This window comes from Nycticebus coucang, chromosome X, assembly GCF_027406575.1.
Source record: "Nycticebus coucang isolate mNycCou1 chromosome X, mNycCou1.pri, whole genome shotgun sequence".
NCBI lineage: Eukaryota > Metazoa > Chordata > Mammalia > Primates > Lorisidae > Nycticebus > Nycticebus coucang.
The window spans coordinates 97,224,797-97,240,324 of record NC_069804.1 but is presented as its reverse complement, the minus strand read 5'-3'; the positions used below and the strand labels follow the sequence as shown (position 1 = coordinate 97,240,324).

Sequence of the window (15,528 nt, the reverse complement as noted above, 5' to 3'; positions counted from 1 at the left end):
TCTTTCTTTAGTGTACATTGTTGTCTGCCTAATTTCTGTCTCCTCAGCACTAAAAAGCCATAGAAAGTTTGGTTTTGTCCTTCAGAAGTTTTGAGGTTGGCTAGGTAATCTCTGTGTTCACAAAAACTCTGGTTAATATTACGTGGGGGAGATTAGCTGTATATGTATGCTCCATCCTCTCCCTCCAGAATAGGAACTGGCAAACATAAATCCTAAAGAGAACATTAGGATTACATACGAAATGTACAAATACTGAATCCCCCCAAATAGTATATAATCAACACTGAATGATGTATTACTATGAACTAAATATTTGTGTCCCCCATAAATTCACATGCTGAGACCCTACCCCACAATGTGATGGTATAAGGAGGTAGGGCGTTTGGGAGGTAATTAGGACTAATGAAGTGATTGAGGGTAGAGCCCTCATGAATGGGATTAATGTCCTTATAAGAGTCCTGAAAGAGGGCAGCACCTGTGGCTCAACGGAGTAGGGCGCCAGCCCCATATGCCGGAGGTGGCAGATTCAAACCCAGCCCCGGCCAAAAACCGCAAAAAAAAAAAAAAAAAAAAAAAAAAAAAAGAGTCCTGAGAGAGCTTGCTTTCCTCTGTTCTCCACTATGTGATGCAATGAGAAATAGGTTGTCTACAAGTCAGAAGAGTACCCTCACCAGAATTTGACTATGCTTCCACCCTAATCTCAGACAGTCAGCATCTATAACAGTGAAAAATAAATTCCTGTTTTTTATAAGTCACCCATTTTATGGTGTATGTGTGTGTTTTTTAAACAGCAGCCTGAATATGATAAGAATGAATAGAATTGGCATCTCTTTCTACCTCTGCATGTATCCTTAGAATGCTTTTTCTATACCTCTTCACCCAGGACAAGCAGAAAAAGGGCTCCAGAATCTACATGTGTGAAGAAAAATACATTAACTAAGGATGGATTTGGCCCCACTATTACAATTTAGTATGTTTCATCTTCACAAAGATACTCTGGAATTGGCAGGCATATAGAAAAATAAACAGATACATTATATTCTTGTGGGAATATAGTCAAGTCTGAGTTATTTAAAGACAGTCTAAAAATTATATAACTCATCTTTTATAACAGAGGAAAATAGTAAAACCTAAATCTTTACTCCTAGATAACTCCTGTTATCTTTACTATAACAGAGGAAAATAGTAAAACCTAAATCAGACTTGTTATTCAGTAACAGTTGTTGTAAAGATTAAGTGAGAAAGGAAGAGGCTTCAATTAAAACTAAATACTGGTTTTAAATTAGATAACCTATACACAATGGAAACAGCTTAGATTCGATGTCAGGAATATCTAGGCTATATGCACAGCACTGCTACTCACAAGCTGTATGATTTGGAGCAAGATATATAAGCTCTCTGAGTCTGAGTCTATTTATAAATAAATAAATGGGAATAAATAGCAGAGTTTTTTGTTTTGTTTTGCCTTGTGGGTGAGAAATCAGTAACATAATATACTTATTCCTCTTTGCATCACAGCACATACTCAGTAAGTAGTAAACATTACTATCCCTTAATTATTATTCCCCAGCCTTAGAGTTTGTCATATTTCCTCTGTAATAAAATAATTTAATTGGTTGTACCATTCATATTATACAGGTAGATAATTATGCAAATCAGTGACTAGTGAATGTATGTGAATACACTGTATACATATAAGTGATAACAAGGTAATAGTGTAAATGTTACACTGGTACCTTTTTATGATCACAGTAAAACCACACACCCACAAAAAAAAATCCTGCTACCAATTTTGGATTATAATAAAGTCATGATAATATCTGCTTAGAAAGTATAATTGTCGCTATTTGGTCCCACAAAGTAGTAACTTCCAGTGTTGAATATTAGCAAATTTCTAAATATTATAATTGGTACAACTTATACCATTTGATGCTGAAAGTTCTCTTGGTACCTAAACTAAATAAAACTATGGATAGTAGAAACAGACTGACAAGGAGACTGACAAGGAGTACAAGAAATGGAAGCTAATATTTCTTTATGTAGGGGTGATTCATACCTACCTGTAAACTGATAGAATCCAGAAAAACACATTTCCCCCCACATGAGGAAATAGCTCACATTTATAAAGTGATAACTAAACTCATTGATCAATTTGTCAGTGCTACTCTATACACCCACATACAAAGACATGTATTATGAAATATGTGGCAATGAAAACAAACACCAAGTACCTAAGTATCTTATAACCTAAACAGAAATAGAAAAACAGTACATTTATGAAGAAAACAAATAAATGAATTCAATGTACTAATAAAATGCTATCAGATTATTTAAGAATTAAAACAAAACTGAATTATTCCAAACAGACCTGAGGTGGATTCTGATTTGATCTTTGTTTCAGAGCTGAGTTCTGATGGCAAAGCTACTGAGTGTTTCAGGATGTGAGTTGTTTTTGCAGGTATTTCTATTGCAGCAGAGCTTCCCATCTGTTTACCAAAAAGATTTTTCCTTCATAAGTAAGTTATTCCACTGAAAGAACAAAATAGCCTAAAGAATTATATCACATTCTTTCATCTACTTTATTCTATTCTTGACTTCTGTCCACTACCTCCATTATAAGTTAAAACCTACGCAAATAAAACTTAATATCTACCTTTTTGGTCCATTTAAACTCTACCTTAGTTTTTTCTTTGTGTTCAGGAAGTGACTCTTTTTTGTTGCTTTCTGTCCGCAATGATTTAACTGCTTCATAAATTTGATGGCTTGTAGCATATGCTCTTATCCCAGTTACCTAATTAAAACAAAAAGTGAGTTGGATAATATGCATATATATACATATATAGATAAATAAAAGTTAAATTTTAAAAAGTTTTTATCAGCTATTTTATACGAATACTTAAGTCAGATTCAATAAATATAAATCTTTAGATTACATAACACAAAGTACCATTTCCCAAATCTTTCATGCCAAATTATTTGCCTCATATACAAGACTAAAAAAAAAAAAAGTAAAATCTGCATTCAAAATGTAACATGTATATATAAAACAATTTATTTTACTATTTTTTAGATTATAATTTCATCTTTATGACAATCTGAAATTTTAAAAAAGAAAAAAGCATTACCAAAAGTTTTCTTCCTTAAACAGATTTTTTGTTTTTACTAATTATATACCTATGTTTAAAAAAATCAAGCAGTACACTAGTGTAAACAAAGACCTCTCTTCCCCCAATATAGCTTTTGTTAACAGTTATGTAAATAATCTTCCAGAATTTTTACTCTTATATGTGTATGGGTATGAGTGTGTGTAGGTCACTATGCACGTTTTGAGAAAAACTGTGTTATTGCCCATCATTTCACTTCCAAGAAACAGAGCTAACAGCATCCTTTCTGATTTGCCCACACATCAACTTGCTTGCCTTATTGGTGTTCTTGCGAGGGCTTCAGTAGTTTCTGTCTGTGTAGATTTTACTTTTCCCAATTTTTGTGTATCTTAAAACTTTCTTAATGACTCACACTGTATATATAAACACACGGCTTTATTAAACAAAAAGAATGTTAACATTCATAGAACTTTCAAAAAAGATGCGGTAGATCTATATGTATCGACATGGATGAAAGCCTGATCACAGAATTAAAAAAAAAAGTTACAGAATAGATTACACACTATAATTTCAGCTGCATTTTAAATTAAATTTTAAAATAAATTATGTACATATATACTGATTTCCTTTTGAAATACAAATGAGATCACACCACATATTACTATGAGATTTGATTTTTTAAAAGATTAATAATATGTCACAGACATGTTACATTATTTTATATACCATTAGATCTAATTTTTAAAATAGCCACACAGTTTATTATTGTATTATGGATGCACCACAGTTCATTTGACAGATTCCCTATCAGTGGGCATATGGGCACAATGATTTAACAAATCCCCTCTTGGTTAGCATATGGGGGATTCTCCTTTTTTTGTTGGGAGAGGGGCAATTATAAGCAATGCTGAAGTTAGCATACTCATATATAGATCTGGGACATGATGCTCTTGTATTTAGGACAAATTTGTAGAGTGCAATTTATGGGACTAAAGAGTATACTAATTTTAATCCTTGATAATATCACTACATTGGCTGCCAAGAAGTCAGAAAGACACCTTAGCAATTTACAGTTCCACCAGAAAACATATGTGTTTTCTTACCCTATCTAGCAGTGGTGGTATTATAAATCTTTTAAATATATATAAAATTGAAAACTTAAATACCATTATCTAAATGATCTTTTAAATCTGCATTTCTGTGATTACTGACGAGGTTGAGTATCTTTCTTATGTTAGTCCATTATGTTTCTTATTTTATAGATTGCTTGTTCATGTACCTTCTTAATTTTCCTAGAGGGCATCTACTTTTTTATCATTGATTTATAGAAGCTTTTAATAATGGCGTGTACCAATCCCTTGTAATATATGGGACAGTTTTCCCTTTTTCCAGTTTTTGATTTATCCATTAACTTTATATATGGTATACTGTGAGTACAGATATTTATTTTGATGTAGTCAAATATGTAGATGTTTTCTGTGAAGGCTTCTAGATTTTATTTTGCTTAGGACAGCCTTTGCTATTTCAAGATTAAAAAAATATTCTCCCTTTTTCTCATGCTTTTTATAGTATGTTATTTTATCATTACATCTATATTCCACCAAGAATTAATTTTTGCATAGTAGTTGGCAAATGTCCAAATATTTTTCCAAATAGCCTATTATCCCAATGTATTTCTTGAACAATCCATACTTTCTTTACACACTGATCTGAGACACCACCTTTACCATATACCAACCCCTTACCCCATGTATACAGAATATACTTGACATAATTGTTTTGTACATTCTCTTGATCTATCTTATTGTCTATGCAATATTTACCAATACACAGTAGACATATAATAAATACTGGCTGAGAAAAAGTCATACTTTATAAATCCAGGATTTTTTGTCAGAATTGAATTAAATTTCTAGTTTTTGGAATACCTGCCATATTTCAATATTTAGTCTTTTTATCCAGAAATAGGATATATCTCTGAAAATATTCAAGGTATTTTTAAAAGTCTCTTTCAGATAAAAGTGAGATCATATATTTGTTTTTCTGTGTCTGGGTTATTTCATTAAGCGTGATGTCATCCAGGTTCCATGTTGCTGCGAATGGCAAGATTTCCTTCTTTTTCATTGCTCAGATGCTGATTTCATTTCCTTCAGTTAAATTCCAAGAATAGAAGTAGAAAATAGAATGGTGGGTGACCAGGGGATGGGGTGGTGTAAATAAACACAGATATATTGGTCAAAGGGTACAAACTTACAGTTATAAGATGAATAGTGTATAGCACAGGCAGTAAAGGATATGTTAAGTGGTTTGTAATAATCATCTCACAATGCATATGTATACCAAATCATTATGTTGTATAGCTTGAATATATATAATCTTTGTCAATCAAATATTTTACAATTTTTAAAAATGCCCTTCAGTAAAGTTTAATCGTTTTTGTATTATTTCAGATTAATATGAGGGTACACACGATTAGATTACATCGTTTGAATTTGTTAGAAGTCCAAGTTGTACCTGAGTCCTTCACCCAGGGCTGTCCCATATACCCCTACATTGTACTTGTTAGGTGGAGGCCTACTGAGCCTCTTCCCACCTTCCCCCTGCTTGAATTTAATTGTGGTTTTCCTTCTGTTTGAGCCTGTAGTTGTTCATCTTCTAGTTTCATATTAGTATTGAGTATATGGGATGCTTGTTTTTCCATTCTTGAGATTCTTTACTAAAGAGAATATACTTCAACTTCATCCAGATAAATATAAAAGACAAAAAGTTTCCATCATTTTTTTGTTTGTTTGTTTTTGGCTGGGGCTGGGTTTGAACCCACCACCTCCAGCATATGGGGCCAGTGCCCTACTCCATTGAGCCATAGGCACTGCCCAAGTTTCCATAACTTTTATGGCTAAATAGTATTCCATGAGTATACACATACCAAAGTTTATTAATCCATTCACGGCTTGACAGGCACTAGGGTTCTTTCTACATCTTTGTGATTGTGAATTGAGTACAAATGTCATTGGGGTAAAATGATTTTTTTTTCTTCTGGGCAGATACCTAGTAATAGGATTTCAGGATCAAATGGAAGATCTATTGTTAGGTCTTTGAGTATTCTCCATACATATTTCCAGAAAGCCTGTATAAGTTTGCCATCTTACTAATAGTAAATAAATGTTCTCTTCTTTCTGCATCCTTGCCAATATCTACAGCTTTGGGACATTATGATGTGAGCTATTCACACTCATGCTAGGTGATATCTCAAGGTGGTTTTGATTTATATTTTTCTGATGCTTAGGAATGATGAGCATTTTTTCGTGTATTTGTTGCCCATTCTTTCTGGGAGAAGATTCTGTTCTACATATGTGATTGATCTCTACATACCTAAATTAAATGGGTTGTTTAAATGGGTTGTTTGCTCTTTTCTTGTTCATTTGATTGAGTTCTTTGTATATTCTGGTTATTAGTCCCTTGTCAGACTAGTAAGATGTAAATATCCTCTCCCATTCTAATGGCTGTCTATTTGTTTATTATGGTCTTCGCTGTGCAGAAGATTTTAAGCTTGATCAGGTCACATCTGTTTATATTTGATGCTATTGCAATTGCCAATGGGGTCTTCTTCATAAAATCTATACCCAGGTTTATACTGTCAAGAGTTTTTCTCGGGAGAGATTAAAGATGAAGGCCGAGTAACAGCTTCCCTGCAACTGGGAACAGCGAGTCTGGGGAGACAAGACTCCAGGCATTTCTGGCCGGTGGGATCTGCCTATAATCATCCCTTTGAGGATACAGGGAGCCAGCAAAGGACTTCTGGACCCCAAGAGGAGGACAAAAACAGTGGAAAACTGGCAAGTGGTTGTGTGTGTTCCATTGACCTAATCACACCAGCAACCGTAAGTACCAGTAGCAGTGAGACTGCAAACTGGAAAGGCCTTACCTGTGAACTGTTTCAGTGTTCCTGGACTTGGCACTCAGTTGAACTACCTTGTGGAGAGCTTGAGCAGGAGTGTGGAGAACTTTGGGCATTGTCTGGGGCCACAGAATGAGCCACTGACCTGGGCGTAGGAAGCCATTGTGAAAGAACTGCCCCGGCAAGCTCCGCCCTCAGGGTCTCAGAGCAAGGATTGGGCGGGTCAAAGTAACCTACTGACTGAGCAGCCTAAAGGCAGGGACTGAGCTGCCTTACAGCCTTAATCCTTAGGGGCAGAGTGAGACGGTTTTGGCACACTGGAGCCTTGGGCTATTGCCCTGGGTAGAGTGCCGTGACATCACAGTTCATAGCAACCTAAAACTCCGGGGCTTGGTGCCACCCAGATCTCCATAAGAGCTGTGCAATGACCCCCGACCGGTGACCCGCACCCACCAGGCCTCCACATTCCCTGACCAGGAACTGCAGGAGCCACGCAACTCTGCATCCTCCCTCCCGTGTCCTCACAGCTTCCACAATAGCCCGTTCATCTGGACAGGGACTCTGGTAGCTGCGTGCCCTTTGGAGCCCTCCCTGCCTCTGCACAGAGCTCTTCTCCTGGCCAGAGACTGCTGGAGCCTTGGGCTCTCTGTGCCAAAGTCACTGGGCGCCTGGCACTCCCAGAACCGTGCACACCACCCCCAGCCCTGTTGCTGGGTCCGGGTGTGTCACAAACTGGAGCTGCTTCCACAACCAGAACTCCCTAGCTAGAGCAGCCCCACAGGAACTACACAGGGTCACTCCCTACAAAGATCCAGCAACAATAGAGTGATCCCACTGGGGTCTAATCTTGGAGAGACACCTCCCCAACTCTGAGGACAGCCAGAAGCAACAGTGAAAAACAATCATGAGGTGAAATCAACAGAAAAACTCTGGCAATATGAATAATCAGAGTAGATCTACTCTCCCAAGGATCAATGGGGCAGAAACAGCTCAAGTCCCCATGCACAAACAAAATAGCTGAGATGTCAGAAATTGAATTCAGGATCTGGATAGCAAATAAGATCAAATTAGAATTCCAAAAGTTATCTCAAGAATTCAACGGATTCAAAGACCAAATGACCAAAGATTTCAACACATTGAGACAAGAAGTTGCATCCCTCAAAGATCTGAGAAACACAGTAGAATCCCTCAGTAACAGAATGGAGGAAGCAGAAGAAAGGATTTCTGACACTGAAGACAAAGCTTTCGAATGCTCCCAAACCCTCAAAGAAGAAGAGAAATGGAGAGCAAAAACAGACCACTCTCTCAGAGAGCTCTTGGATAATTTGAAGAAAACCAATATTCGTCTTATAGGGATCCCCGAAAGTGATGAAGTGGCTTCACAAGGCACAGAGTCTCTTCTCCATGAGATTATGAAGGAGAACTTTCCAGACATGCCAAGAGATTCCGAAATTCAGATAGCAGACAGTTTCAGAACTCCAGCACGACTCAACCCAAATAAGACATCCCCCAGACACATCATAATCAATTTCACTAAAGTTAATATAAAGGAGAAAATTCTGAAAGCTGCCAGACGAAAGAAAACCATTACCTACAAGGGGAAGAATATCAGAATAACTGCAGATCTTTCTGCTGAAACCTTTCAAGCTAGAAGAGGATGGTCATCGACTTTTAATCTCCTAAAACAAAATAACTTTCAACCCAGGATCCTGTACCCAGCTAAACTGAGCTTCATTTATGACGGAGAAATTAAATACTTCAACGACATTCACATGTTGAAGAAATTTGCCACAACTAAACCAGCTCTCCAGGACATTCTTAGACCTATCCTCCATAAAGACCAGAGTAATTCTCCACCACAAAAGTAAACCCACCCAAAAAATTTTTGATCGAATTCCAAATTCAACAGTCGCAAAAGGATTAAAAATGTCCACCGGTCTCTCGAAAGGCTTATCAATACTCTCAATTAATGTGAATGGTTTAAATTGTCCTCTTGAGAGGCATAGGTTGGCAGACTGGATACAAAAACTCAAGCCAGATATCTGCTGCATCCAAGAATCGCATCTTACATTAAAAGACAGATATAGACTCAAGGTGAAGGGATGGTCATCTATATTCCAGGCAAATGGAAAGCAGAAAAAAGCAGGTGTTGCAATCCTGTTCGCAGACGCAATAGGCTTTAAACCAACCAAAATAATTAAGAATAAGGATGGACACTTCATATTTGTTAAAGGTAATATTCAATATGATGATATCTCAATTATTAATATTTATGCACCCAACCACAACGCACCTCAATTTATAAGAGAAACTCTAATAGACATGAGCAACTCGATTTCCTCCACTTCCATAGTAGTTGGAGATTTTAACACCCCTTTAGCAGTCCTGGACAGATCCTCCAAAAAGAAGCTAAGCAAAGAAATTTCAGATTTAAACTCAACCATTCAACATCGGGACTTAACAGACATCTACAGAACATTTCATCCCCAAAAAACTGAATACACATTCTTCTCATCAGCCCATGAAACATACTCCAAAATCGACCACATCCTAGGCCACAAATCTAACCTCAGCAAATTTAAAAAAATATAAATTATTCCTTGCATCTTCGCAGACCATCATGGAATAAAATTTGAACTAAATAACAACAGGAACCTGCATACCCATACAAAAACATGGAAGCTAAACAACCTTATGCTGAAGGATTCATGGGTTATAGACAAGATTAAGAAGAAAATCACCATATTTTTGTAACAAAACAACAATCAAGACAAGAATTACCAGAACCTCTGGGATACTGCAAAGGCAGTCCTAAGAGGGAAATTTATAGCACTGCAAGCCTTCCTCAAGGAAACGGAAAGAGAGGAAGTCAATAACTTAATGGAACATCTCAAGCAACTGGAGAAAGAAGAACACTTCAACCCCAAATGCAGCAGAAGAAAAGAAATAACCAAAATCAGAGCAGAATTAAATGAAATTGAAAACAAAAGAATTATACAACAGATCAATAAATCCAAAAGCTGTTTCTTTGAAAAGATCAATAAAATAGATAAACCTTTGGCCAACCTAACCAGGAAAAAAAGAGTAAAATCTCTGATTTCATCAATCAGAAATGGTAATGATGAAATAACAACAGAACCCTCAGAAATTCAAAAAATCCTTAACGAATACTACAAGAAACTCTACTCTCACAAATATGAAAATCTGAAAGAAATCGACCAATACCTGGAAGCACACCACCTACCAAGACTTAGCCAGAACGAAGTGGAAATGTTGAACGGGCCTATATTAAGTTCTGAAATAGCATCAACTATACAAAATCTCCCTAAAAAGAAAAGCCCAGGACCAGATGGCTTTACGTCAGAATTCTACCAAACATTTAAAGAAGAACTAGTACCTACACTACTAAACCTCTTCCAAAATATAGAAAAAGAAGGAATATTACCCAGCACATTCTATGAAGCAAACATCACCTTGATCCCCAAACCAGGGAAAGATCCAAGAAAAGAAAATTATAGACCAATATCACTAATGAATATAGATGCTAAAATACTCAGTAAGATCCTAACGAACGGAATCCAACAACACATCAAAAAAATTATACACTATGACCAAGTCGGATTTATCCCAGGGACTCAAGGCTGGTTCAATATACGTAAATCTATAAATGTAATTCAACACATAAACAAACTTAAAAATAAAGACCATATGATTCCTTCAATTGATGCAGAAAAAGCTTTTGATAATGTCCAGCATCCCTTCATGATCAGAACACTTAAGAAAATTGGTATAGAATGGACATTTCTTAAACTAATAGAGGCCATCTACAGCAAACCCACAGCCAATATCATATTGAATGGAGTTAAATTGAAATCATTTCCACTGAGATCAGGAATCAGGCAAGGTTGCCTATTGTCTCCATTGCTCTTTAACATCGTAATGGAAGTTTTAGCCATTGCAATTAGGGAAGAAAAGGCAATCAAGGGTATCCACATAGGGTCAGAAGAGATCAAACTTTCACTCTTCACAGATGATATGATCGTATAACTGGAAAACACTAGGGATGCTACTACAAAACTTTTAGAAGTGATCGAGGACTATAGCTATGTCTCAGGGTACAAAATCAACACCTATAAATCTGTAGCCTTTATATATACCAACAATAACCAAGCTGAACAAACAGTCAAGGACTCTATTCCTTTCACAGTAGTGCCAAAGAAGATGAAATATTTGGGACTATACCTAACAAAGGATGTGAAAGATCTCTACAAAGAGAACTATGAAACTCTAAGAAAAGAAATAGCTGAAAATATTAACAAATGGAAAAACATACCATGCTCAAGGCTGTGAAGAATCAACATTGTTAAAATGTCCATACTGCACAAAGCAATATATAATTTTAATGCAATTCCTATTAAAGCTCCATTGTCATACTTTAAAGATCTTAAAAAAATAATACTTCATTTTATATGGAATCAGAAAAAACCTCGAATAGCTAAAACATTACTGAGCAATAAAAACAAAGCAGGAGGAATCACGCTACCAGTCCTGAGACTGTACTATAAATCCATAGTGATCAAAACAGCATGGTACTGGCACAAAAGCAGAGAAGTAGATGTCTTGAACAGAATAGAGAACCAAGAGATGGATCCAGCTACTTACCGTTATTTGATCTTTGACAAGCCAATTAAAAACATTCAGTGGGGGAAAAGATTCCCTATTTAACAAATGGTGCTGGGTGAACTGGCTGGCAACCTGTAGAAGATTGAAACTGGACCCACACCTTTCACCATTAACTAAGATAGACTCTCACTGGATAAAAGATTTAAACGTAAGACATGAAGCAATAAAAATACTTGCAGAAAGTGCAGGGAAAACTCTTGAAGGAATCAGCCTGGGTGAATATTTTATGAGGAGGACTCCCCAGGCAATTGAAGCAGTATCAAAAATATACTACTGGTACCTGATCAAACTAAAAAGCTTCTGCAAAGCCAAGAACATAGTGAGTAAAGCAAGCAGACAGGCCCTCAGAATGGGAGAAAATATTTGCAGGTTATACCTCCAATAAAGTTCTAATAACCAGAATCCACAGAGAGCTCAAACGTATTTTCAAGAAAAGAACACGTGACCCCATCTCAGGGTGGGCAAGGGACTTGAAGAGAAACTTCTCTAAAGAAGACCGATGCACAATCTACAAACACATGAAAAAAAGCTCATCATCCTTAATCATCAGATAAATGCAAATCAAAACTACTCTGAGATATCACCTAACCCCAGTAAGAGTAGCCCACATAACAAAATCCCCAAACCAGAAATGTTGGCGTGGATGTGGAGGAAAGGGCACACTTCTACACTGCTGGTGGGAATGCCCACTAATACGTTCCTTCTGGAAGGATGTTTGGAGAATACTTAGAGACCTAAAAATAGACCTGCCATTTGATCCTATAATTCCTTTACTAGGTTTATACTCAGAAGACCAAAAGTCACAATATAACAAAGACATCTGTACCAGAATGTTTATTGCAGCCCAATTCATAATTGCTAAGTCATGGAAGAAGCCCAAGTGCCCATCGACTCACGAATGGACTAGCAAATTGTGGTACATGTATACCATGGAATACTATGCAGCCTTAAAGAAAGATGGAGATTTTACATCTTTCTTGTTTACATGGATGGAGCTGGAACACATTCTTCTTAGCAAAGTATCTCAGGAATGGAAGAAAAAGTATAATGTACTCAGCCCTACTATGAAGCTAAATTATAGCTTTCACATGAAGACTATAACCCAACTATAGCACAAGACTATGGGGAAAGGGCCAAGGAAGGGGAAGGGAGGGGGGAGGTTTTGGTGGAAGGAAGGTAATGGTGGGGCCACATCTATGGTGCATCTTAGAATGGGTACAGGCGATTGCACTAATGTACACAGCTATGATTTAACAATAAAAAAGGAAAAAATAATACAAATTTAAAAAAATAACAAAGTTTTTCTCTTATTTTTACAGTTTTTATCATTTCATGTCTTAGATTTAAACCTTTTATCCAGCATGAATCAATTTTTATAAGTGGTGAGAGGTGCACTTCTTGTTTCATTCTTTTATATGTGGCTAACCAGTTCTCCAAGTTCCAGTTATTAAATATGGATTTTTATCCCCATTGTACACTTACTTTTTGTTTGGTTTACATGATATCAAATGACAACATGAAACTGCCTTATCTCTAGGTTTTCTATCCTGTCCCATAGATGTAAGTCTCTAATTTTATGCCAATAGTATGCTATCAGATCACTACTGACTTGTAGGGAAATCTGACATCTGGTAACAAGATCCCCCAGATTTTTGATTTTAGAAAAGCATTCAGGGTTTTTTATGGCTACGAATGAAATTAAGATCTATTTTTTTAAGTTCTTCAAAATATGAAGTTAGTGTTTTAATTGCGATTGCATTAAATCTGTAAATAGCTTTGGCTAGTATAGCCATTTCAATAATGTTGATATTTCCCAGCCATGAGCATGGTATGTTCTTCCAATTGCTAATGTTTTCAGGTATTTCTGTTCTCTCTGTAGAGATCTTTCACATCCTTTGTGAGGTATATCCCAAGGTATTTCATTTTCTTTAAAGCTACTGTTAAGGGAATAGTGTTTTTGAGTTGAATCTCAGCTTGATTGTTGTTAGTATATATGAAGGCTATAGATTTGTGGATGCTGATTTTGCATCATGAGATGCTACTGTATTCCTTAATCACTTCCAGGAGTATCATGGTTGAGTCCCTGGGGTTTTCTGAGTAAAATCATATCATTAGAAAAAAGTAAATATTTGGGGCAGCACCTGTGGCTCAAAGGAGTAGGGCACCGGCCCCATATGCCGGAGGTGGCAGGTTCAAACCCAGTCCCAGCCAAAAAGTGCAAAAAAAAAAAAAAAAAAAGTAAAAGTTTGACCTTCCATGTTCCCATTTGGATATGGGTATCCTTGATATCTTTCTCTTGCCTGATTGCAGTGGCTAGGACTTCTAGGACTATGTAGAATAGTAGTGATGATAGTGGCCATCTTTATCTGGTCTCAGTTTTAAGTGGAAATGCTTTCATTTTTCCCCCATTAAACATGATGTTGGCTGTGGGTTTGCAATCGATGGCTTCTACCAGTTTAAGAAATGTTCTGTCTATGCGTATTTTCTTAAGTGTTCTTTTTTTTTTTTTGTGGTTTTTGGCCGGGGCTAGGTTTGAACCCGCCACCTCCGGCATATGGGACCGGCACCCTACTCCTTGAGCCACAGGCGCCGCCCAATTCTTAAGTGTTCTTATCAAGAAAAAATGCTGAATTTTTTTTTTCAATGATTTTTCTGCATCTACCCTGCTTCCCCGAAAATAAGAAATCCTCCGAAAATAAGACCTACTTACAGGAAAGATAAGACATCCCCTGAAAATATGACCTAGTGCATCTTTGGGAGCACCTTAAAATAAGACACTGTCTTATTTTCGGGGAAACAGGGTATTGAGAATGTCATAAGGTCTTTGTTTTTATTTCTTTTTTTGTATGTTGAATTACAGTAATGGATTTTCATATATTCTATCAGAATTACATCCCTGGGGTAGAGCCTACTTGATTGTGATGTTTAATTTTTTTAAGTGTAGCTGTATTCTGTTTGCTAGATCTTATTATTTTCAAATCAATATTCATTAATGATATTGGCATATAGTTTTCTTTCTGTTTGGACCTTTCCTGGTTTTGGTATCAGGGTGATATTTGCTTCATAGAGGGAGTTTGGGAGGGTTCCTTCCTTCCCTGTGTTTTGGAATTGGTTCTGCGATACAGGTACAGACTCTTCTTTGACAGTTTGGTACAATTCTACTGTAGAACTGTCTGGTTTAGTATATTATTTTTATTGTTAAAATTTTCTTTATTGTTGCTACAATTTTGGTGCCTGATTTTGGTCTGTTCAAGGGTTCTAATTCTTTCTGTTTAAGCCTTGGAAGGTGATGTGATTCTAGGTGTTGGTGCTCTTCCTCTGCATTTTCAAATTTCTGGGCTGAGAGTTTTTGCTAGTAATCAGTGATTATCTTTTGTATTTCTGGGATATATGTTGTTATTTCCCCTTTTTCGTTTTTAACTGAGGCTTGTAGAGACCTTACTTTTCTATTGATAGTTAATCTGGACAAAAGTTTATCAATTTTATTTATCTTTCCACAGAACCAACTTTTTGTTTCATTAGTCTTCTGGATAGTTCTTTTATTTTTGATTTCATTTAATTCTGCTCCAATTTTGGTTGTTTTCTTCTGCTAGGCTTGGAATTGGATTGCTCTTCCTTTTCTAGCTTCCTGAGATAATTCATTAGGTTAATGATTTACACTGTTTCTATTTTGGAGATGTGGGCATTTAATGGGATAAATTTCCCTCTTAGGACTGTGCTTGCAATATCCAACTTTTTTATAGTTGTGGCTTAACTGCCATTTTATTCAAGAAATCTACTAATTTCCTTCATTATGTCATCCTTGACCCATTTGTCAATCAGTATAAGGTCGTCAAGTTTCCA

General features: G+C 36.4%; 1 protein-coding gene across 5 annotated transcripts in view; it reads right to left on the bottom strand.

Annotated features, from left to right (window-relative positions):
- Positions 1 to 15,528, bottom strand: part of APOOL (apolipoprotein O like) — a 294,516-nt gene that overhangs the window by 4,544 nt on the left and 274,444 nt on the right. For all 5 annotated transcript variants that reach the window (XM_053580281.1, XM_053580282.1, XM_053580278.1 and 2 more), the window contains exons 7-8: positions 2,678 to 2,791; positions 2,369 to 2,486 (exon numbers count right to left, since the gene is read on the bottom strand). In XM_053580281.1, the coding sequence (XP_053436256.1) occupies positions 2,369 to 2,486; positions 2,678 to 2,791 (232 nt within the window). The remainder of the gene's footprint in view (positions 1 to 2,368; positions 2,487 to 2,677; positions 2,792 to 15,528) is intronic.